Source organism: Rattus norvegicus, chromosome 12, assembly GCF_036323735.1.
Source record: "Rattus norvegicus strain BN/NHsdMcwi chromosome 12, GRCr8, whole genome shotgun sequence".
Taxonomy (NCBI): domain Eukaryota; kingdom Metazoa; phylum Chordata; class Mammalia; order Rodentia; family Muridae; genus Rattus; species Rattus norvegicus.
The window spans coordinates 26,907,280-26,931,649 of NC_086030.1; the positions used below are offsets into that span (position 1 = coordinate 26,907,280).

General features: G+C 49.4%; 2 protein-coding genes and 1 long non-coding RNA gene across 5 annotated transcripts in view; 1 reads left to right on the top strand and 2 right to left on the bottom strand.

Annotated features, from left to right (window-relative positions):
* On the bottom strand, positions 1 to 6,233 carry LOC120095917 (uncharacterized). Of its 2 annotated transcripts, XR_005491892.2 has the most exons (3): positions 5,776 to 6,233; positions 5,042 to 5,162; positions 1 to 4,085 (listed from the first exon to the last, which is right to left on the bottom strand). It is a non-coding gene; the product is annotated as an uncharacterized LOC120095917 (long non-coding RNA). The 2 variants fall into 2 exon arrangements; XR_010056746.1 differs by having other exon boundaries at positions 5,042 to 6,233.
* Positions 6,234 to 23,582, top strand: Pom121 (POM121 transmembrane nucleoporin). The gene is made up of 13 exons (NM_053622.2): positions 6,234 to 6,807; positions 8,119 to 8,334; positions 8,875 to 9,033; positions 11,700 to 11,780; positions 13,154 to 13,325; positions 14,536 to 14,627; positions 15,297 to 15,370; positions 15,647 to 15,771; positions 15,876 to 15,978; positions 16,435 to 16,608; positions 17,250 to 18,863; positions 20,988 to 21,110; positions 21,584 to 23,582. Exons 1-13 carry the CDS (start codon positions 6,239 to 6,241, stop codon positions 21,679 to 21,681), a joined length of 3,600 nt encoding a protein of 1,199 aa, NP_446074.2. The 5' UTR covers positions 6,234 to 6,238; the 3' UTR covers positions 21,682 to 23,582.
* Nsun5 (NOP2/Sun RNA methyltransferase 5) overlaps positions 22,925 to 24,370 on the bottom strand; it is a 5,684-nt gene continuing 4,238 nt past the window's right edge. Inside the window, exons 9-10 of one of the 2 annotated variants that reach the window (XM_039089215.2) lie at positions 24,210 to 24,345; positions 22,925 to 23,842 (exon numbers count right to left, since the gene is read on the bottom strand). In XM_039089215.2, coding sequence (XP_038945143.1) covers positions 23,585 to 23,842; positions 24,210 to 24,345 — 394 coding nt within the window. In that variant the 3' untranslated portion in view covers positions 22,925 to 23,584. Of the gene's footprint in view, positions 23,843 to 24,201; positions 24,346 to 24,370 lie in introns of both variants that reach the window. The other variant, NM_001191593.1, reaches the window with a different exon arrangement.

Sequence of the window (24,370 nt, forward strand, 5' to 3'; positions counted from 1 at the left end):
TTTCTTTGTGAGTTCTTCTTTTTTTTTTTTTTTTTTTTTTTTGTTTGTTTTTTGTTTTGTTCTTTTTTCCGGAGCTGGGGACCGAACCCAGGGCCTTGCGCTTCCTAGGTAAGCGCTCTACCACTGAGCTAAATCCCCAGCCCCTCTTTGTGAGTTCTTAATGAACCTTACCTACTTAGCAAGTTTCAGGCTGGTGAGGGCTACAGATAGTTAAGAACTTGTCTCAAAAAAAATAATTCAAAGTAATGTAGTAAGAGTTGAAGCATGGTCTGAGCTGCTTAGAGCATGTGGTCGCTCTTGGCAGCAGACTGGATTCCCATCACCGTATGGTAGCTCGCAATGTTGTCTGTAATGTCAAGGCTCAGAGGAATCTGAAGGCCTCTCCTGATCCTTTCAGGGCACCACCAGGCACTTCTGTGGTGGACGTGTGTATATATGCATGGATGCAGAACAACCCCGCTGACATGTAAAGTAATAAACTTTAAAACTATACTGAAAGAAAAATAAATAAAACCTACCAAAAGGAAGTGAAGAACAAAGGAAAAGACGAGTTACCATCTGTCCCTGGCGTTGGAAAGTACTGGGAATGAAAATGGCTTTATAGAGTTTCCATGGTTTTTCAGGAAGAAAGAAACACTAAAGGACAAAGCAGGGGGCTGGGGAGATGGCTCCGTGTTCATGAGCCTTTGCTGCTCTTTCAGAGGACCTGGGTTCAGTTCCCAGCACCCGAGTGGTGCCTCGCAACTGTTTGGTTCCAGGAGACCCAGTGCCCTCTTCTGACCTCTTCGTGACGGGGCATGTATGTGGCGTGGATATACATACGTGGAAAACACTGGAAATAAATCTAAAATACATAAATGACAGACTGCTCAACTCTTTATAGTTGCCTCGGAGGCGGGAGAGCGCTGGTTGGCAGCATATGTTTGTAATGCAGCAGCCAGGAGTCAGGCAGGGAAAATTCCAACCCAATTGAGGAGGGATAGATGACAGGGAAGAATATTTTTGATCTCCCAGGAAGAGATTTCTCACAGTCCTGCAGCTTGTCAGATGACATTGCAGGGGAGACTGAAGATAATTCTGGGAAGGACCACATTTTTACACGGGCGGCTTTGTTACTTCTTGGTATATTAAAGGCTCAGCCAGGCTGGAGAGATGGCTCAGCGGTTAAGAGCACCCGACTGCTCTTCCAGAGGTCATGAGTTCAATTCCCAGCAACCACATGGTGGCTCACAACCATCTGTAAAGAGATCTGATGCCCTCTTCTGGTGTATCTGAAGACAGTGACAGTGTACTTATATATAATGAATAAATCTTAAAAAAAAAAAAAAAAAAAGGCTCAGCCTAGGCATGCAATGCACACCTTTCATCCCAGCGTTTGGGAGGCAGAGGCAGGCAGATCTCTGAGTGTGAGCCTGTTCTACAGAGCAAGTTCCAAGACAACCCAGGCTGTGCAGAAGAAAAACTCTTGTCTCGAAAAACCACACATTGGAGTGTAAACGAATTTCTTTACTTTTAAATGCCTGTTAGAAAGGGGGAGAGAGGGCTGCAGAGATGGCTCAGCGGTTAAGAGAACCGACTACTCTTCCTGAGGTCCCTGAGTTCAAATCCCAGCAACCACATGGTGGCTCACAGCCATCTATAATGAGATCTGATGCCCTCTTCTGGTGTGTCTTTTAAAAAAAAGAAAGTGGGAGAGATAAAAGGGTCTAGTGATCTTAGTTCATGTTTAGGGCCCAGGAGTAGAGGACTATGTGTAATTAAAAGTAGGGTGGGTCTGGTTCATCACTGCCTGAGTTCTGCTTCTGCCAAATGGCCTGAAGAAATCCTTATCACTTGACAGGACAAGCAGGTTCTCAGGAGGGGACTGTGCCTGCTCCAGAAGCCACCTCTGTAGTGAACCAGTGTCCCCCGGTGTCGAGCAATGGCTCTGACCTTGGATGCTCCTAGTGGTTTCTAGTTTAGAATAACTGGTGACTTTAGGAATCTTTCAGGCGTCTGAAAAAGACGTAAGAAGCTGACAATTAGATGCCTCGGTTCAGCTTTGGAGGGGAGTGGTACAGACATTAGCTTGAATGACTGACCACCTACATAACAGAGGTAAGGGGCCGGCTCCAGTGGAAGGAGACACACAAAATGGAGGTTTTTCAGCCTGCTTCTGGTTTTTTCATTGCTTGTTATTTGTTTGGTTTGGGGTTTTTTGTTTTGTTTTTCAAGACAGGGTTTCTTTGTGTAGGTCTGGTTGTCCTGGAACTAACTCACTCTGTAGACCAGGCTGGGCTCCAACAGAGAGATCCTCCTGCCTCTGCCTCCCAAACCCTGGAATTAAAGATAAAGATGTGAGTTACCACTTCCGGCTGCCTGCTTCTACTTTAAAAAAAGAAAAAGAAAAAAGAAAAACCTAATTTGTGTGTGTGTGTGTGTGTGTGTGTGTGTGTGTGTGTGTGTGTGTGTGTGTGAAGTCCTTTGGTGCCAGAGTACACACTCAGAAGACTTTCAAGGGTTGATTGTTGCCGTCTTCCATGTGGGTTAAATTCAGGTCACCGAGTACTTAGAACTGCTGAGCCGTCTGTCTCACTGCCCTTGCCAACGATTGCTGTGGGTTCCATGAGAGGAAGCGGTGCTTTGTAGCCAAAGCTGTTTCCAAGGCTTGTTACATTATCAAGACATTTCCTTAGTTTCTTTATCTGAGAATGTCTTAGTTTCTCCCTCACCTTTGGTTTTACGCCCTGGGTCCTCCTGTTCCTGTATCAAAGGCTGGCCTCAAACTCAACTCTGTCACCTAGGATGTCCTTGAACTTCTCATCCCCCTGCCTCCATATCCCAAGTGTCAGGATTATAAGTGTGAATCACCACAGACTGGCCAATGGATAGAAATTTCATTCTCAAACTTCAGGCAAAGGGGATTTACTCCCCTGCCTTGGTGTGAGCCCACAGCACACCAAGTTTACCTTTTACATAAGCCGGAGGTGACATCACAATGGACGGCATCACAATTGCCATCACTGTGTGAAGAGGGAGGGCTTGTCCTGGGTCATAGGCTGGAGGGCTCAGGAACAGCCAATCACAGTACCTTTGGAACCTCTGTATGCGACAGGAAGTTGCGAGTGTGTTTGATGCCTATCCCCCAGAAGGTAAAACCAAATTTGAGGTGGGACATGGTAGCCCTTACATCTGGGACCCCAGTACTCAGGAGATAAAAATTGAAGGTTAGGGGCTGGAGAGGTGGCTCAGTGGTTAAGAGCACTGACTGTTCCTCCAGAGGTCCCGAGTTCAAATCCCAGCAACCACATGGTGGCTCACAACCATTGTAATGAGATCCGATGCCCTCTTCTGGTGTGTCTGAAGGCAGCGACGGTGTACTTACGATAAATAAATAAATCTTCTAAAAAATTGGAAGGTCAGGAATTCAATGTAACCCCAGCTACATTGTGAAGCCAGCCTGAGCTACGTGAGACCCAAACAAACAACAACGACAACAATAAACCCTAGAAGCTGAGCTAGAGAGATGGCTCGGCATTTAAGAGCACTTGTTCTTCTAGGGGACCCAGGTGCTTTTCCCAGCATCATCATTCGGGCAACTGACAACCATTCATAACTCCAGTTCTTGTGGCTCCGACTCCCTCTTCTGACCTCCAGTGGCACCAGGCACGCACACGGTACATAGGCATGCAGGCAGGCAAAACACTTGTACACAAAAAATAAGTAAAACGAACATTTTAAAGGAGCTTTAAAATTTTTCAGTTGCGGTGGGTTTTGTTTTGTTTTTCCGCTGGCTGTCCTGAAACTCACTCTTTTGACCAGGCTGCAACTGGGTTTTAACTTGGGTTCTAGAGATGAAAGTAAAGCAAGGGATTTACCTGTTAGGTTGGGTTTCTGTTGTTGTGAGAGGAAAAAAAAAAGCATGACCAAAAATATCATGGGGAGAAAAGGATTTATTTGGCTTACACTTCCACATCATAGTCCATCGTTGAAGGGATTTGGCAAATACCTGGAGGCAGGAACTGAAGCAGAGACCATACAAGAAAGCTGCTTATTAGGGGTTGGGGATTTAGCTCAGTGGTAGAGCGCTTGGGTTCAGTCCCCAGCTCCAAAAAAAAAGAAAAGAAAAAAAAACTGTAAGAAAGCTGCTTATTGGCTTGCTCTTCACAGCTTGCACCTGTCGTCTGTCTGTCTATCTATCTTCTATGACAAGATGAATATATACTATCAATGTCCTTTAGACAGTGCTTCAGTGAGGCTATAAGGCCAGTGGTTCTCAACCTGTGGGTCTTGACCCCCCCCCAAGACCATTGGGAAAAATATATCTACACTATAAATCATAACGGTAGAAAAACTACAGTTAGGTGGCAACAGTGTAAAACAACTCTATGGTTGAGGAGCACCACAACATAAAGAACTGTATTAAAACGGTTGAAGCATTAGGAAGGTTGAGAACCAGAACATGCTGGAGAGATGGTTTAGGAGTTAAGAGTACTGGCTGCCTTTTTAGAGGACCTGGGTTCAATTCCAGCACCCACATGATCACTTACATCTATCTATAACTCCACTTGCAGGGGTCTGGCACCTTCACAGAGGCAAAACACCAAAAGATCATAAAAGAGAACCACAGCATAAGACCAGAGCTGACAGGCAAGGTTGTGGGCATGTGCCTTTTATGGACAAGCCTGGGACTGCCCTCTAGTGGCAGCTACACAACAAAGCCCTACTGGATTAGACCTCAGAAACTAAGAAAATCGGTCCTGAGCAGGACCACCCTGTTTCTTGATTATAACCAGTGCTCGTTGTCATTAATCAGTTCAGCTAGTATTTATTAACAATGTGCATTGTCTCTGAACTCTAACCCCTGCCTCTCCTGCTTCTCTATCTAGCCATCCCTCCATCTTAGCCTTCCCTCCCCCTGTCTAGTCTTATCTTGCTCTTGATTGTGGAGGAACAGCTTTCAATGTATAATCTTAAAAAAAAAAAAAAAAAAAAGGAAGAAAAGGGAAAGAAAAAAACACAGACTAGGAAGATTGGTACAGCACTTGCTGAGCAAGCTTACCTGGGCACAGCAGGGAGTCCCTGTAATCCCAAACACAGAGGTAGACACAAAGATTTTTTTGTTTTTGTTTTCTGACCAGCCAGCCTAGCCAGTTAATGATATCTGGGTTCAGTGAGAGACCCTGTGTCAAAAAAAATAAGGTCGAGTGTAATTGAGAAAGACACTGCTGTTGATTTTCAACCTCCATGCATGCATACACACGTACATACACAAAAGAGTAAGTCAGATGTGGTGGCGTGCAAATGTAATCCCAGCATATATTCAGGCAAAACACACATTTAAAAAATTATTTATTGGGGTTGGGGATTTAGCTCAGTGGTAGAGTGCTTGCCTAGCAAGCACAAGGCCCTGGGTTCGGTCCTCAGCTCTGGGGGGAAAAAATTATTTATTGGGGCTGGAGAGATGGCTCAGCGGTTAAGAGCGCTGACTGCTCTTCCAGAGGTCCTGAGTTCGATTCCCAGCAACCACATGGTGGCTCACAACCACCTGTAATGGAATCTGATGTCCTCTTCTTGTGTCTGTAGACAGCTACAGTGTGCTCACATACATAAATATTTTAAAAAATTATTTTGACAGGGTCTCACTGTGTAGTTCCAGCTGGCCTGGAACTGACCTCTGGGATTAACAGTGAGCTTCCACGTAGGGTTTGATTGATCGGGTTTTGTTTTGAGGCAGAGAGGAGTCTCACTAAGTAGCCCATGTTGACTTAGAACTGGGGATCCTCCTGCCTTCACCTTCCAAATGCCGGGATTACATTAATGTGCCACCAATCTTGGCTCTGTGCCTTGATTTCTACCACCACTCTTCCGCAGTCCGGGAGCGTCAGGGAAACCTCAAGCGTCCAAACCGGCTGTCAGACGGGCTATATTTTTTTTTCTTTCTTATTTTTTAGTTTTTGCTGTTTTGAGACAGGATTTATGTCTCTATGCCGCTCTGTAATTCTCTTTGTGAACCAGGCTGGGCTCAAACTCACAGAAATCCTCCTGCCTCTGCCCCCTGCGTTCTGAGAGTAAAAGCCTGCACCAATACGCCTATCCAAACTGTATTTTTCAAAATACGCTCTCGCGCCTCGCTCCGCACGCTGCGGCAGTTCCCCTTTTCACCCGGCGCGCCGCGTCGAGGACAGTGACGTAGGCGGCGGCGCGCGGCGCGGTGTATCCTGGGATATTTAAGTCCGCTCCGCGGCGCGGAGCCGCGATGTCTCCGGCGGCTGCGGCGGCTGACGGAGGCGAGCGGCGGCGGCCTCCGTTGGGCGTACGGGAAGGCCGGGGCCGGACCCGCGGCTGCGGAGGACCAGCGGGTGCCGCGGCACTGGGCCTAGCGCTGCTCGGCCTCGCGCTCTACCTAGTGCCCGCGGCGGCCGCGCTGGCCTGGCTGGCCGTGGGGGCGAGCGCGGCCTGGTGGGGCCTGAGCCGAGAACCCCGCGGCCCGAGGGGCCTGTCGTCGTTCGTGCGCGAGTCGCGCCGTCACCCGCGGCCCGCGCTCACCGCTTCACCGCTTCCAGCCAAGTCGCCAGTCAACGGTAGCCTCTGCGAACCCCGCAGCCCGCTTGGAGGCCCCGACCCCGCTGAACTCTTACTCATGGGCAGCTACCTGGGCAAGCCAGGCCCGCCGGAGCCTGCCCTCCCGCAGGACCCTAGAGACAGGCCAGGGCGCCGCCCACCCTCACGGTCCCCGCCGTCGTCTTCGACGGCCCAGCGAGTCCACCACGTCTACCCCGCGCTCCCCACCCCACTTTTGCGACCTTCTCGGAGGCCGCCCCACCGGTAAGCCCTGGCTGTCTTCCCAGGGTGGGTCTCTGCGGCAGAGGATTAAACCTAGAATCTGATTTAACTTACCTTCCCTTTTTCTTTACTTTGCCTTTTCCCTTTCTTTTTATCCTTACTCCCTTTCTCTCTTTTTCCATTACTCTCCTTTCTCTTTACTCTTTTTTTTTTTTTCCTCCTTTTTCTTTTTTAAGGTAGGGTGTTTGGTGGCATAGGCTGACTGGTCACAAACCCTTTCTTTGGCTGAGTCTGGCCTTGAACTCATCCTCCTGCCTCCATCTTCTGGGTGAGTTCACGGACAGGATTACAGGTTTGCACCAGGTTGTATGCTGTGCTGGGATCGAATCATAGCTGGCAGGCAAGCACTCAACCCATTCCCTAGTCTTTGGGGTTTTTTTGTTGTTGTTGTTTTGTTTTGTTTTTGAGACAGGATCTCATATAGCTTGATCTGTCCCTTGAACTCACTCTGTAGGTGAGGGTGACTTTGGACTGCTGACCCTACTGCCTCCACCTACTAAGTGCTGGGATTACAGGTGTGCTCCACTACACTCAGCCTAGATTCTGGATAAAAGCATTTTTATTTTTAAATTGCATATGCATGTAGAGATCAGAGGACAGCTTGCTGGAGTCATTTTTCTCCTTCCATGTGAGTTTGAGATTGGTCTCAGGTCATTAGACTTGGCAGCCAGCTTAAGTCATTTCACTGTCCTTGATAAGTGTGCCTAGTTGAGTTGATGAATACCCGTTAATGTTTGGTTTTTGCTGTGTATTGTATATTTCAAACACAAGTTAGGGGGAGGAAAAAAAACTATTCCTACACACACCAACTGCATGTGCTTTTCTTCCAAAGTACCTGTGTGGGCAAGGTTTTCAGTTTCCCTCTTTTTTTTTTTTTTTTTTTTTTTTATGTTAATCGTTGATGTTCTTGTTTTTTGTTTTTGTTTTTTTTATTAACTTGAGTATTTTTCAGTTTCCCTCTTAATTTGGTGAAGTCCACAGTAGAGACAACCATTAAGCAACTGATACTTCCTGCTTTCGGATGAAATGGGAGAAATTTGCCATAAAAATGCTACGTTCCCTGTTGCTTGAGAAAAAGGAAAGTTTAAGCTGTTAGTGTCACCGAGCGCTTTGTCTAGCATGCACACACCCCTGGGTGTCATTACCACCACTGTCAAAAAATAAGATAAAAATGGAAAGAGAGAGGTTGATACTCTCTGGAAAAGAAGTGTTATTGCCTCTTGTTTCTGCAGTCAGTTGAGTTTGGTATTAAGACTGTGGCTCCAGCACGTGTCTCTGTCCTGTTCTCCACAGAGATTGTGGGCCTTTATCCAGTCGGTTTGTTATAACACCCCGAAGACGATATCCCATTCAGCAAGCCCAGTATTCCTTGCTGGGGGCACTTCCAACCGTATGCTGGAATGGTGGCCATAAGAAAGCCGTGCTATCTGCACGGAACTCGAGGATGGTGTGCAGCCCAGTGACAGTGAGGATTGCCCCTCCAGATAGCAAGCTATTTCGATCACCAATGTGAGTACCTGTGTGTGTGTACAAACTTGTGTGTGCACGTAAGCACCTGTACCTGTGTGGAGACCAGAAGAAGGCCTTAGGACTCTTTCATTGCCCTCAGATTTTTCCTTTGAAGCCAGAGTTTCTCTGAACCTGAGGCTCCTGTTTCAGTCTAGCTGTTCCAGCCCCAGTTGTCCTTTTTCCTTTGGAGCTGCGTTTATGGGGTATGCAGGATCCCTGGATGGTTGTATGGGTCCTGGATCTGATCTTCAGTCCTTGTGATTGTGCAACTCTGTCACTCTCCAATGTGCACGTACTCACAAGCACACGTATGCGCATATTCACAGACCAGGCTGGCCTGAAATTGAGTAGCTCAAGCTGTCCCAAAACTCAGGATGATCCTCCTGCCTCTTACTGTTGGGATTAAAGGCACAAGCCACCATTCCTGACTTAGTAGTCATGGTAGTCAAGGCCTTGCTTGTTGGTTAGCTTCTGGATTCTGTTCTGTACATGCATGGTAGTTAAAATAGCCTGTCTCCAGAATCTTCTCTCTCATTATAGGCCGGAGCAGATACTCAGCACCACACTGTCTTCACCATCAAGTAATGCCCCAGACCCTTGTGCAAAGGAGACGGTGCTGAATGCCCTCAAGGAAAAGAAGAAAAGGACAGTGGCAGAGGAAGACCAGCTGCATCTTGATGGCCAGGAAAACAAGAGAAGGTAATAGGCGGTCTCAGTAGAGTGTAACTCCTTCCCAGGGGAATCAGAGTAAGTGTTGGTGACTACCATGAAGATATAAGGGGCCCATCTCCAGTATGAACCATGGAGAAGCTTGGTAACAAGGGCTTTAGTAGTGCTCACCTCTTAGGGCACGGGTTAGGTAAGTGTCGTCCTTATACCCTTAAGCCTGCATTGGCATTGGCCCTCACTCACCACCCACCCACTCAACACACCCTTCCCTCCCAGAGTTCTGAGGCAGATCCATGTTAGACTCTACAACTCCTAGGCCTTCTACCTCTAAAATGGTGGCCTGTGTGACCAGCTATCTGCCTTGGATGCTAATCTGTTGAATTTTATTTTCAAAAGTAAATGCTCAAAGGCTCCCCCACCCAGTTGTGTTCTGTTTGTTTGGTTTTGTTGTTGTTGTTTTGGTTAAATACCAGTAGTGTTGTTGAATGGAAGGCATAGTAGGTCTGTCAGTGATGAGCAGAACCAATTTCCTCTTTAGTATATGAGAACTCAGTCAGAATAGAGAAGGCAGCTTCCTGACTGTACAAAGGGAAGGTTGAAGAGGATCATTGGGAGATATAGGACCTTTGTTTTTTGAGGTCATTGTTACTGCTTTGTGGTCCTGGGGATGAAACTTAGGGCCTCCTGCATGCTATGCAAGTGTTCATCTGCCAAGCCAAACCCCCTAGTTCCCAGTGTAGCATTCCAGGCAATAGCTGTGTCACTGACCGTATACGCAGCCCTCTTTCAAGCAAACAAATTTGTGTGTGTTCACATATATACATAAGCAAATACACACACACATCTATACATAGGGCTATGTGTAGTTTGCTTTTTTTTTTTTTTTCTTCGGAGCTGGGGACCTAACCCAGGGCCTTACGCTTGCTAGGCAAGCGCTCTACCACTGAGCTAAATCTCCAACCCTTTTTTTTTTTTTTTTTTTTTTTTTACTATTTTTTATATGCTTGCTACGCATGTAGTTCAGAAGAGTTCAGAAGTTCAGAGCTCCTGAAACTGGAGTTTGGATAATTATGAGCCTCAGTGTGGGTGCTGGGTTCTCTGCAAAAACATCCAGTGCTCTAAACTACTGAGCCATTTTTCCAGCCTCAATTTCTGAAATTTTAAAATCGCATTGTATTCATTTATTTGGGGGTGGGGGGTCTAGAAGCATATAGACTTGCCACACAAGATATGTGGAAGCCAGAGAGCATCTTAGAGTAATTGGCTCTCTCTCCTTCCGCCATGTGGGCTAGGATAGCATTCAAGTCATCAGACTTGGTGGCAAGTACCCTACTCACACTGACCCAGCTCTCTAACGTACTGGGTTTTCCTGGGAAGGGTGTGTTTGAGACGGCTTTGCTATTTACCTCTGACTGACCACTTGCTGTCTAGATCAGGCAGTCTTCTTTCCACGTGCCAACACTCCTTGCAAGGCTGCTTATTTAAATGGTTGACAAGGTCATTACGGGTAGTTATGAGTGTATGAGACCTGGAAGGAGGAGCGTGTTAGAAATGAGGAAGAGTTCCTGAGGACATGGTGCACCATACACCTAGGAAGAATAGCTGCCATCCCCTTTGCCTGGACTACTCAAGAGCTGACAGATTTTCAATTGACCATTTCCAATACTGGATGACAAAAATAAAGTGAAGGAGATTTGCTCTTCTTTTTGAGACAGTTTTTATAACCCAGGCCAGCTTGTAATTCACTGTATAACCCAGGCTGGACTGGAATTCATAATCATTCTGCCATAGCCTCCTGAGGGCTGGGTTATATGTGTGCATCACCATGCCTCACACTGGTTAGCGAACCTTAAGAAGTGGTACCTGCACGTGTGGACTAAAGGCTATCAGAGGAGTTGCAGGCATGGCAAGTAAGCAGCTGTGCTAATGCCCCAGAGCTAAGCAGGAGCGACAGCCGATGGCCAGGGAGGAAGTGACAATGGCTGTGGTCCAGGTAGATGTCTAGGCCCTGGCGCACTGAGGCTGAGGACTCCGATATCTTCCCTGTAGTTGGAATGTCGCAGGGCCCTCTGTGTGTGATGTACAGGGCTTCCTTGCGCCTTTGGAGCACTGGATGTATGTGACCTGTAATGTAGCTACGTCTGTGATTGTTAACATCTTGATATGAAATTAGCCACTGCAACCTGGTAAGTCTGCAGAGCATGCTCGCTGGCCCGGTAACCTCAGCACGGTGGAGGCTGAGACAGAAGGGTTGGAAGTTTGGGGACAGCCTGGGGCTGTGTGAAATGTTGTGGTGTAGTTTGGGCAGAATAACAAGAACTTAATTCAAAATGGTTTTCCTTCGTGTGGTACACCTGAATAGTTGAGGCATTTTGGAAGATTTTTTTCTTATTCCTTAGTTACCAGGTCAATCTTAAGAGTAATGTATTTTACAGAACTGAATGGTTTGAAACAAACTTTTTCTTGTTTAGCGTGAAATGAATACTCTATAGAGGTGGGGCTGGGCCCCAGGAGTATGAAGAAATGCTTTCTGTCTTCTTTACTTACATGTTTGTATGGGAGTTGGTTCACACAGGCGGTCAGAGCACAGCTTGTGAGGGTCCGTCTTCTCGTTCCACTGTGTAAGGTCCAGGGAATGAAAGGGGTTGGGAGGACAGGCACACTGTTTCATGGAGGACTCTTTTGATTTATCACAGACGCCACGATAGCAGTGGGAGTGGACATTCGGCATTCGAGCCCCTTGTGGCCAACGGAGTCCCTGCTGCATTTGTGCCTAAGTAAGTGAGGTCCTCGGTGATGGAATGCTACTGCTTAGGAATGTGCTTCCGACAGCATCTGCCCTGTCACTTCTCTCTGCGCTCCACAATGTGTCCACTTCACATGCTTAAATCTGGAGGAACATTCTAATTCCCGTGACACAGATATTTCCTCTCCAGTTTCTTTCCAGGTTTTTCCATTAATATGGGTGAAATACCCAGAGGACCTGTGTTTAGTGACATGTTACATATATATAATTATATATGTGCTGTTGCGGTATATAGGTGATGACTATATATTACGCTAGTGTGTTGTGGTAATCTTTCTGGAGTAAGCACTCTGATACCCATGAGAGAAGAGAGCAGATGTGGTCACTAGTTGACGGAAGCCAGGATAGCTCCTAAGAGCTTGTTCCTGGGCCAATTCATAGTCTCATCTTATACTCATCTAAGCTACGAGGTGGGGCAAGTAAGCAAGTACATTTTACAGGTGCGTACGAGCAGTCGGGTTGTTTCGAGGGTGTATTATAGTGAACAGGAGAAGCTAAGTAAACCACTAAGTAACGTAGTAAGTCTGTGTCTAATGCTTGCTCTATCTCACTCTACTTGACTAAATGTTAGTTTGATCCTTCACAAATGGATCACAAGGCTTCTGCTGTGCATGAAATGTTGTGATATGGAATATCTCGACATTTGAGTTTAAAATGTGTGAGAGGAAGTCTGCATGGAAGGAACATAGGCTCCATATGATGAAAAGGCTCCGTCAAGCCTTGCATTCAACCCGCTGTACTGCACTGTGGGAGACATGCACACATGTGTGGACCACCGAAATATGAAAGGCCCTTAAACAGGCAAAAGGTCGGTGAGGAGGCTTTGAAGGCCCCAGTCCAGAGCACTGTCTCAAAGCAACACAGGTGTCTGGGAGCTAGCTAAAGCGGTGGAGTGCTGGTGGAAGGAGGGGACATTGCTGGCTCTGCTGCAGCAGGATGCCCAGGTGAGAGAGAAGAAGCACACTGCCACAGTTGTCCGTGAACTGGTTTATGGTTGATGCGGGTTGCCCTGGGAAATGGTAAGGGGACCATACCGTAACAGGGCTAAGCAACACAGAAAGGACTATGGGAGATTTCTCTTTTTGGTTGGAGTCTCAGGACAGAGTAGTTGGTGCTCAACTCTTGAGGTTTTTTTTAGCAGCTTTATTGAGGGATCATTGACAGATGTTAAACTGATGTCCCCTTGATGCCACAATCAAGGTGTAGCTCTTCCTGTTTGTGTTTCCCATGCTGTGGCTTACCCAGTCACTTTGTCAGATACAGGCGGCCATATCATCTGTTGATAGTGCCCTCGGTCACACACCTGCCTGCAGTAGCCTATGTCCTCCTCTTCCTTTCTGTTAGGCCTGGCTCCCTGAAGAGAAGTCTGGCTTCCCAGAGCTCGGATGACCACTTGAACAAACGGTCTCGCACCTCCTCTGTGAGCTCCCTGACTAGCACATGCACAGGAGGCATCCCCAGCTCCAGCCGCAACGCCATCACCAGCTCCTACAGCTCCACCCGAGGTGTCTCACAGGTGGGTCTCCATGAGCAAAGGAGCAGACCTCCCTCCTGCTTTGCACTGAACCTGGCTCTAGCCTGAAGTAGCAAATAAACGAGATCAGTGGGATAAACAGCAAGCAAACCTGGTACAGAGAGCCTGCAGATAGAGACTGAAAAGCAGTGCGGTAAATGGGACTGAAAGAGTTTGTTCAGTGTGGAATATAAAGGAGATTTATAGGCAACTAGAATTTAGTGTGAGTTTTGATGCATGAAGAAGTTGTCATTCTTGTTTAGAGTTAGTTAGCGTCCATAGGTGGGGAAGCCAGGCAGCCCCACTGGCAGGCGTGCTTGGGGTTGAGTATTGGTATTGACACTAGGAGCTGCACAGGCTCCTGCAGGTAGATCAGTCGCCCTTTGTGTTTTTCCTTTTGTTTTTGAGACACGGTCTCATGTGTCCCCTGGCTGTCCTGAAGCTTGCTGTACCTCAGGTTGGGCTTGAACGAGCAATGAGCCTCCTCTTTCTGCCTCCTGAGGATTAGGTCTCCAGCTTGCACCTCCATACCCAGCTGGTATTTTATATTCATATTCATATTCATGGGGTGTCAGAATCTGTAAAAGTGCAGGGTGTACTTGTTATTGTAGGTGATTTTTGTTGAAATAATGAATACAAGTATTACCTTTTTATTTTTTTTTTTAATTTCTTTTTTTTAACTTATTATTTTGCAGTGTGTGGTGGAATACATGGTCTACGTAGTAAATTGCAATCAGGGCTATGCAGTAAGACATGGTCTTAAAAAAAATAAAAGAAAAGAAAAATTATTTGGGCCTCTGAGAGTTTAGGGGCAACATATGCATGCAGGTGCCCAGAGGCCACCAATCTCCTAGAATAGGATTATAGTACTTGTGAGCAGTCTGGTGTGGAGGCTGGGAACCAACCTGGGTCGTCCTCAAAAGCAGCAAGTGTTTCTTAACCACTGAGCCAGCTCTCCACACTCTCAAAAAGGTTATTTTTAGTTTTGCTGTAGTTGTTTGTTTTTCTTTTTAGTTTTTTCAGACACAGTCTCTCAGTAAAATAGCCCTGGCTGTTCTAGAACTAAATATGTAGACCTGTCTGGCCTTGAACTCAAAAAATCCACCCTCCTTTGCCTCCCTAGTGCTGGGATTAAAGGTGTGTGCCTCACCGTCTGGCCAGTTCAGAACATCTGCCAGTAATGGTCTCAGATGTGTCTCTGCTTGACTTGCAGCTGTGGAAGAGGAGTGGTCCCACCTCTTCTCCCTTCTCCAGCCCAGCTTCCTCCCGCTCCCAGACACCAGAGAGGCCAGCCAAGAAGACAAGGTGATCATCATTCCCTCCTGGTCACTTTGTATGGACGGGGCAATGGGCTTAACAGGGATTAGCTGGTGGGCTGCTTTTTCTGACTCAGCAAATCAAAGAGTCAAACCCCAGAAAAGTAGCAAAGAGCCTGCTAGAGTTATGTCCCTGTCCTACAGTGAGAGCAGCTGATGGCTGGAGTTCCTTCTCTGTCTCATACTCCACTGGGAGTGGTGCAGAGTGGACCCGGTCAACAGGGAGCCTGAGTCTCTCGCCCCAGTTCACCCTTCCCTGGAGCTCAGCTCCCTCAAGGATCAGGTCTGTCTGTGTCTGGCCCCACCTCCCTACCTGCCACCCAGCCTTTTTTTATTTTGTATGTCTGTCTGTCTGTCTTGGGCCTGCTTCCTCACCAGTTCCTCCTTGTTCCTGGCACTAACCTACCGTTAGAGCCTGAAGATGTAGTCTGGGACCCTGGACTTGGCAGGCTTTGAGTAAAGCTTTGCAGATCCCTGTTCTGTATTTGATTAAAGGCTGGTTGTTCATGGCCTCTGTCAACTCATAGTGATATGCTGACACCTAGAGCTGTGGTTTTTCTAGACTTTGCCTGTGTAGGAATGTGCAAGTGTGTGTGGGGGGTGCCATGCAGCCTCCAGGCCTTCCCAAGTAAACCCTAGCTTTTCACAATCTCCACAGAGAGGAGGAACCATGTCACCAGTCCAGTTCTTCAGCTCCCTTGGTGACAGACAAGGAGTCCCCAGGAGAAAAGGGTAAGTAGAGAAGCCATGGGAGCCGAGAGTGGCATCTCCAGTGGAAGTTAGCCACTGTGAGGCTTGGAAGATAGTTGTAGCCCTTTGGAGGTCCAGCATAGGAAGAGTGTCCACTGCAGAATATGAGGACTGCCAGGCCATGAGCTCAGGGTTGGGCTCTGAGGAGTGGGGTCACAGCTGTTCCGGAAGCAGTCAGAAACAACACTAACACAGAAAACAATCTCTTCCAAACTGTCTTGACCTTACTAGGGAGGCCAGCAACCCTTGTTTCTGTAGTTACAGATCCAGCCACGGGGAAGCAGCAGAGCCTGTGGACTTCCCCACCCACACCTGGCAGCTCCGGGCAACGCAAACGCAAGATTCAGCTGCTGCCCTCCCGGCGAGGGGACCAGCTCACCTTGGTATGTCTTATCGATCCCTCTCAGCTCTTTTAGTCTTAGGGAGTCTGGGGCAGGTTTCCACAGCTTCTGGGGTTGGTCTAACCTGTCTCTGTTTGCTTGGGCAGCCTCCACCCCCTGAGCTTGGCTATTCCATCACTGCTGAAGACCTGGACATGGAGAGGAGAGCCTCACTGCAGTGGTTTAACAAGGTCTTGGAGGATAAGACGGGTAAGACTGTGGAGCTCAGCATGCTCTGTGTGTGTTTCAGCTTTCCTGGGGAGAGAAGTTGTAGAATACTTGATTTTTCCATTTAGTTCTGAGTCTCATCTTCCAAGACTGCCTTCAGAGTCATAATACTGCTGCTTCAGCCTCCAAAGTGCAGGGTTTCAGATGTGTGCCATCACAACCAGCTCTTGGGTCTTTGTCCCCACTTGTTCTACCAGGGGCCTTATTACCAGGAGCTGTCACCAATACTTTCCCATGGGAAATGGGAGTTTTGAATTGTGTGTGAAAATAGAGTTACTGTGTAACTGCTTAGTCTCCCATTCATAGTCCTCTTGCCTGCACTCCCGTGTGCTGGAACACAGGCCGTGTGCCACCAGTGAGGTTAGGGAAGCATTTCTGGACAGGTGTTTCTGAATCTGGAAGGAGGTCCGATGTAAAAAGCTTACCTTTCTTCTGCAGATGATGCCTCTACCCCAGCCACTGACACCTCCCCAGCCACCAGCCCTCCCTTCACACTCACCCTGCCTACCGTGGGGCCTGCTGCCTCACCAGCCTCCCTCCCAGCTCCCAGCTCTAACCCACTGTTGGAGAGTTTGAAGAAGATGCAGGAGTCTCCAGCCCCATCCTCCTCAGGTAAGCAGAGCAGTGTGCCCTGGAATTACAGGCTTTTGATATGACGGGAGTGTGTAGCCTGTCAGTTCAGGGCTTCAGAATGCCCTGGTCTGGAAATACACAGGGAGGCGGGCTGTAATACTGGGTTCATGGTTGAAAGGCAGCTAGCTGCCCTAGCTGTCCTGAGTGTGTCTTCTCTGCATTGAGAACGCTGTCTTCTTTGGGAGGTATGAACAGTGTGAGGCATCTATAGCTTTCTGGACCCCAAACCTAGAGTAACTGAAACTGGGACTAGTGAGCCTTACCAGCTAATGCCTTCATGGCCCACACTTGAACACGCTGTGTAGTTGACTTCTCACACTAGAGTGCAGGCGTGCTGATGTAGCTCTCGGGGCTGGCCAGACACTCTTTGCTGGGTTGGTAAACATGATGGGCCTTTGTCCCATGTAGACAGGGAAGTTGCAGAGCTGCAGGAATAGCATTTTCCTTCATGACCACACATGGAGCCCTAGGCTCCCCTGCTTTCCCTTCTGTCTTTGCTGGAATCTGTGGGGGTACAAATGTCTTGAGTCGTGGTGTGGTGGTGGTTGCTGGAGGGTGCAGGCGTGTTGAGTGCCACTCTCAGACTTCCTCAGGACTCACTTCACTTCTTCTCTTCCCAGAACCTCCTGAGGCAGCAACAGTTGCGGCCCCTTCACCTCCGAAGACACCTAGCCTCCTGGCCCCTCTTGTCTCACCACTGACAGGGCCCCTAGCCAGCACCTCCTCAGACTCCAAACCTACAACCACCTTCCTGGGGCTGGCTTCTGCTTCATCCGCCACACCACTCACTGACACCAAGGCCCCTGGAGTCTCTCAGGCCCAGCTGTGTGTCAGCACCCCAGCCGCCACAGCTCCCTCCCCAACTCCAGCCAGCACGCTGTTCGGGATGCTGAGTCCACCTGCCAGCTCCTCTTCCCTTGCCACTCCTGGCCCAGCTTGCGCTTCTCCCATGTTTAAGCCCATTTTCCCGGCCACACCTAAGAGTGAGAGTGATAATCCCTTGCCAACTAGCTCCTCAGCCGCCACGACAACTCCAGCCAGCACCGCCCTCCCCACAACAGCAACCGCCACAGCTCACACTTTCAAGCCCATTTTTGAGAGCGTGGAGCCATTTGCAGCCATGCCCCTGTCACCTCCCTTCTCCCTGAAGCAGACAACTGCTCCGGCCACCACTGCAGCCACATCAGCTCCTCTCCTCACTGGCCTGGGCACTGCCACTTCCACAGTGGCCACTGGCACCACAGCTTCTGCCTCCAAGCCTGTGTTTGGCTTTGGAGTGACCACTGCAGCGAGCACTGCCAGTACCATAGCTTCCACCTCCCAGTCACTTCTGTTTGGGGGAGCCCCGCCTGTTACTGCTTCCAGTTCCGCCCCAGCCCTGGCCTCCATCTTCCAATTTGGCAAGCCCCTTGCCCCAGCAGCGTCTGTGGCGGGCACCTCCTTTAGCCAGTCCCTTGCCAGCTCTGCCCAGACTGCTGCCAGCAATAGTAGTGGGGGCTTCAGTGGTTTTGGTGGGACCCTCACCACCTCCACCTCTGCCCCTGCCACCACCAGCCAGCCCACTCTGACCTTCAGCAACACTGTCACCCCCACCTTCAACATTCCCTTTAGCGCCAGTGCCAAGCCTGCGCTCCCAACCTACCCCGGAGCCAACTCACAGCCCACATTTGGAGCCACTGATGGGGCCACCAAGCCGGCACTTGCCCCAAGTTTTGGCAGCTCTTTCACTTTTGGCAACTCTGTGGCCTCAGCCCCGTCGGCAGCCCCAGCACCAGCCGCCTTTGGTGGTGCTGCACAGCCAGCTTTCGGAGGGTTGAAAGCCTCAGCCTCCACCTTCGGCACCCCTGCCAGCACTCAGCCGGCTTTCGGTAGCACCACTTCCGTGTTCTCCTTTGGTTCAGCCACCACATCTGGCTTTGGTGCTGCTGCCGCCACCACACAGACCACCCACAGTGGGAGCAGCAGCTCTCTGTTTGGCAGCTCTACTCCATCCCCATTCACATTCGGTGGCTCAGCAGCTCCTGCTGGTGGTGGAGGCTTTGGGCTTAGTGCTACACCAGGTACCGGCTCCACCTCTGGAACTTTTAGCTTTGGATCTGGACAGAGCGGGACCACGGGCACCACCACCTCCTTTGGGGGAAGTCTGAGTCAGAACACCCTGGGCGCACCTAGCCAGAGCTCACCGTTCGCCTTCAGTGTGGGCAGTACACCTGAAAGCAAGCCTGTGTTTGGAGGTAAGATCCACAACCCTGTTAGGGGTTAGTGCACCATAGTCGTCTGCATTGTTAGAGGCCAACTAGCAATCCAAACTAGAGATGATGGGAGCCCTGTGCAGTGAAGAAAGGTTTCTGGAGGCTTGGAGAGGTGGCTGGTCTTAGGTCTTTGGCTGTATGTCTGTCTGTTTACCACATGTGTGCTGGTGCCCGCCCCCAGCAGCTACAAGAGGGCGTTAGATCCCTGGGACCTGTGAGCTGCCATGTGGGTGCTGGAAATTGAATCTAGGTCTCTGAAACCATTGAGCTATCGCTCCAGCCTCCATTAGAAAACCAAAATCAATGCCTTTGAAGAAGTAATGAATGGAAGGAAAAATGTTTGGTTTATGTGCTTGGTGTTAACCTGTGCGTACAGTCATTCCTAGCTTTATCTTGTATGGTTACTTGTGCTTGTACAGGAAGCACTTTTAACTCACCAAGCCATCTCCCCAGCTGCTGTAATTTATAGTGTGTATGTATGCACGTGCATGCGTATACATGTACATGCACATTACCATGGTGTACAGATAGAGGTCAGAGTGTAACTTTATGGAGTAGGTTATCTTTCCCTTTCCTTAAATTCTGAGACTAAAACTCGGGTTGCCCGACTTGTGCTGCAAGTGCTTTCCCTCTGAGCCATCGCACTGGCTTCTGTTTGCTTTGTGTGTGTGTGTGTGTGTGTGTGTGTGTGTGTGTGTGTGTGTGTGTTTGATACTGCTTCCTAGTGTAACCCAGGTTGCCCTCTAATTCAAGATCTTCATACTTCCCAAAGCTCCAGTGATGGGCACACACCCGCTGCAGGCTGCAGGGGAGGGTAGCCTCACGGCATAGAGGCAGAAGCAGGAATGGTGGATTCATGTGCAGAGAATAGGCAAGATTGGCTGGAGGTTGCAAGGCTGGCAGAGTTCAGGGTTGGTCATAGTCAGGATTCATTGCCTGGATTTTAAATGTCCAGGGAAGTCACAGCAGAATTTCAAGCCTAAGGGTGAAGAGGTCGTACAGCAGTGTGCAGAGTGAGTTTTGGTCCTAAGAGCTGCTGACTTCTTCAGTAAATAGAAGCGCTTAGTGAAGTGAGGAAGATGGACCAGGGCAGGAGGCAGGTCTGTTGAGTGAGTTGTCAGGAACATGAGAAAGGGGATGTAAGGGAAGACAGTGGAAGGCTTGCTCACATAGCTTGCAGAGGTTCAAGCAGCCTCTGGAATAAGGAGGTGGATGTGGCTGGGGAGATAGCTCAGTAGTCAAACTGCCTGATGCTTGCAGTTGAGGATCTGAGTTCAGTCTCCTGTGCTAAAGCGTGCTGAGGCCGTGGGAACCTGTAAATCCCAATGCTGGGTGTGTGGAGGTTGGCAGATCCTCTAAACTCACCGTCCCTCTAGCCACCATAGCCAGCTCCAGGCCAGTGAGAGACTCAGAGACACCCAGTGTCAACCTCTGGCTTCTGTACACTCCCATAGATGAGTACTGCTCTGGTGCAGATACACACAACAGATAACACTCAGAGTTCGTGTGTGTGTCATTAGCACTAAAAGATCATGAATCTTGCTCACTTAAGAATGGGGAGGGGGAGGGATCAGGATCCTTGTTGCGGGGAGGGTGGTGATTGACAGGTGACCTTCCAAAGGACCACCACTGTTAGTTAGAGCCTGGTGACCTGAACCACAGGAATTGGCCTGGGTGTGGTATTGCATGTCCGTCATCCCAGCACCTAGTCTTGGGCAGGAGGTTGGAGAGTTGAAAGCCAACGTGGGCTACATAGCAGAAAACCCAGTCTCAAAAAAGCAAAACAAAGAAATTGGGAGTTTGAGATAGAAGGGGAGAGAAGTGGTCTGGAGTCAGCGTCAGAGCAAGACAGCCCTGAGACAACTACACACAGGCAGAGCAGGGGCCATTCCCATAGGGCATGCTGAGAAGAAGAGGGACCCTCCAAGATGAGTGAGGGGAAGGGGCAGGGAACAAGGGAGAAGAGGCAGGGAGGGCTAACCTGACAGCCCCACATCTCACTGCAGTTGTATAATGGAGGGGTGGCAGAGACTGGTTTCATCAGGCCTGGAGCTGGGGGTTAGTGTGATAACAGTCTGGTCTCTAACTCTTCTGTCTCCCCTTTAGGCACATCCACACCTACTTTTGGGCAGAGTGCCCCTGCCCCAGGAGTCGGCACCACAGGCAGCAGCCTCTCATTTGGGGCCCCTTCAACACCTGCCCAAGGCTTTGTTGGAGTTGGACCTTTCGGTAAGTCACCAGTCTGTTGTCAGCATGGCATCCTTGTCCCTTGAGTGGGGAGTGATTAGGAATATAGCAGGTTGCTGGCCCTCGGGGTTCAGGGAAGTCGAACAGCAAAAGTTGAGTCTTCTCAGGAAGCTCAAGTATTTGAGGAGCCAAGTGCTGGTGTTTTATTTATTTCTGTGTGCATTTGTGTTTTCCTGCATATTATCTGTCTGTGTGAGGGTGTCAGAGTCCCTGGAACTGGACAGTTGTGAGCTGCTATGTTGGTGCTGGGAATTGAACTCAGGACCTCTGGAAGCAGCAGCCAGTGCTCTTAACCACCGAGCCATCTCTCCAGCTAAGAGCTGTGAGGGCTCCCCGTGACTTCAGAAGCCCTAGTGAAACACTTAGGTTTCTGCTATTGACCGACTTCCCAGATCAGGGCACCAGCACATTCTCCGTGGCGGCAGCTGCCCTGATAGTCTTGTTACCTCTTCCAGGATCAGGAGCCCCTTCCTTTTCCATTGGCGCGGGATCCAAGACCCCAGGGGCTCGACAGCGACTTCAGGCCCGAAGGCAGCACACCCGCAAGAAGTAGCCTGCCTGCCTGCCTGCCTGCACCCCCACCCCTGCCTGGACCTGGACCTCAGCACCTGCTAGGAAGAGCCTCTGACCCTGCAAATCCCATAGCAAACCCAGCCGTCACCAGGGTGGAAGTCTGGCCCTTTCTGTTCTAGAGGAAGCGAGTGCCCCGGGGAGGGGCAGTTTACTTGAACAGTCACACTGGTTAGGCTGGAGAACTGAAAAAAAACATCTGTACATATTGTCCTCTTGCTGCCCCAGCGCTTGTTTAGTGTATAACCTAGGCAGCCCCCCTCTCCTTGGGCACCATTCTGCTGGCACCCACTTGGATCCCTAATACATGAGGTGGGATTGGGGGAAACGGAATGTCCCTAGCTTTGCCTGCTTGGCTTGGCCATGAGTGGTTCTCTTCCTCTGATCCCCTCAGGGTCTCTCCCTATTTCTTGCTGCTTTGTCCTTCACCGGTCCTCTGTGAGATTCATTCCTTTTAAATGGCGGTGAATCTTGCTTTGCCTTGGAGACCCCAGTGGGCGCTGTTTTGCCTCTTCTGTCAAGTCTGTTTAGTCTCCAGCCCTCTGCTAACCCAGCCTCTCAAAAGGTTGGTGGCTCAAGACTGTTAGCCTGGCAGAGCCAGGGAGAAGTCTGCTCCAGGAGGTCCTGGGGCAGGCAGACCAGACCGCCCCCCACTGCTTCTAGCTGCCTCTTCACCTGCCCGCCACCCCACGGGCCAACTTGCCTCTTTGGGATTGTATTTTCCAAGCCTTGTACTGTGTTTGTCTGATGTTAATGTGTGTTGCTCCTTGAATCGAGTTTGGAGGAAGAATTGAATTGTATGTGTGGCGGCATGTTGGTAATGCCGGACTTAATGTCACCTGGGCCTCCTGGGCCTAGCTAATTGAATGCTGAAGTGGCACCGCCACAGTGACAGCCACAGTGCTGACTCCTGAATCTCAATAGTGTTTGACTAAGGGCTGGCAGCCCAGGGGATGGATGGAGCCGGCTGGGAGCAGACTTCCCTCTCTGTTGGTCCTCCCCATACAGCCCACCCCAGGCCAGGGCGGCTTCTGCCTGTGCTTGGAGCTGTAGATAACCAACTACACTTTGAGTTCTTAGTTGTATTTCCAAAAGGGTCCTACCTAGCCTGTCTCTCCTTCCAAAGCCACACCACACCCTTAGGCCCAAGCCTGGCTGCCATGTCCGCCCTCTTTGGGAGAAGTATGAATGCGTGTGTCTAAATTAAAAGAAAAAATATTTAAACATTTTTTAACAAAATAAAAATTTATTTTTGTATTTAAGCTAAATTGCCTTTTAAATTCCTTCAAGCTTGGTTCACTGAGGTGGTTAAGTATAAATGCTATGGAATAGTAGGAATTAGCTGTATAGTTATGCCTGTGTGAAGGAAGGGCTCATAGCTGTCCCCAGCAGCTCTCCTGAGGGGGCAGAGCTCCTTCTAGACATGTCGTGTAAGTGTAACTCTTATTTTATAAACAGTGTGATGTAGCTGTAACTGGTCCCCTTTCCTTGTGAGTGGGATTGAATGTTTTATGGCAGGGGTTAGGCTGGGTTGTATGGAACTGGAGAAGAGCTGGACCTCAAGTCCCAAATGCCTGTGAGGATGGGGATGGGTGGGGGTCTGAACACGAAGCCTCTACCTGTGCCTCAGGTAAGGAAGGGCCTCCCTCCAATTCAGTCTGAGCTAATTACCTCAGCTCCACAGCAGGCCTGTATCCAGGGTGCCGGAAGAGGTGTCCTGGAATAGCCTCGGTGTGTGAGCACATCTGTCCGTGCTCACGCTGGACAGGGACAGGGAGGCTGGGGCTTCCACCACAGACTGCGTTTCTGTGAGTGTAGCTGAGATTTTTAGTATGAATGTGAGATTGTTCTTGCTTATGTCATTAAAAATAAAACTGTGATCTGTCCTAGGTCTGAGTTTGCCCTTTATTTGTGAAGCAAAGAACTCTTGAATGGTAGGACTGTGCCCAGTGAGGTTCACATGGCCAGGATATCACCTTCCCCTTCCCAGATGAGCAGGGTTCCTTCCTCGGACTGTGGGTGGGGCACTCAGTGCCTGTGTGCTTGGCTGCAGGCCGGCACGAGCCGCTGCTTAGCGTCTTCTCTTTCTTTTTGGTGCTTTGCTGAGAGGTTCTGGAACCACTGCACTGGTCTGTGGGGCTGGGCTGGAAGAAGAGGCCAGAGGTTAGCAGATGTGATCACCCACACCTTTAATTTTAGCAGAGGCAGATCTCTTAAAAAGGTTGAGGCTGGGCTTGAGAGATGGCTCAGCGTTAAGAGCACAGATTTCTTCCAGAGGTCCTGGGTTCAATTCCCAGCAACCTCAGGGTGGCTCACAGTCATCTGTAATGGAATCTGATGCCCTCTTCTGGTGTGTCTGAAGTACAGCTACAGTGTATCATATAACTAAAATAAACTTTAAAGGTTGAGGCCAGCTTGTCTACCTAGACAGTAAGTTCTAGGCCAACCAAGGTTATACAGATACTGCCTCAAACACAAACAAAAACCTCAGCTCCTCGCTCACCTCGGCACCACCTCTGCACGTTCAAACACAGCAATGAAGAAGCCGCCAGTGAGTGTGGTCTCAGGGGAAGCCCGGAGGCAGTGTTCAGACCCTGGAAAGGTGCTCAGACCTCGGTGAGGCCATGTGGGTAAGACAGGAGCCAGCCTGTGGAGGAGGAGAAACTCAGACC

What these genes read in the sequence shown, in the direction of transcription:
- Pom121 (NM_053622.2), top strand. Translation starts at nt 6,239, where the DNA reads ATGTCTCCGGCGGCTGCGGCGGCTGACGGAGGCGAGCGGCGGCGGCCT. An exon ending in TCTCGGAGGCCGCCCCACCG is followed by an intron (nt 6,808 to 8,118) that starts GTAAGCCCTGGC and finishes TGTTCTCCACAG; the next exon opens with AGATTGTGGGCCTTTATCCA. An exon ending in GAGGGGACCAGCTCACCTTG is followed by an intron (nt 15,772 to 15,875) that starts GTATGTCTTATC and finishes TTGCTTGGGCAG; the next exon opens with CCTCCACCCCCTGAGCTTGG.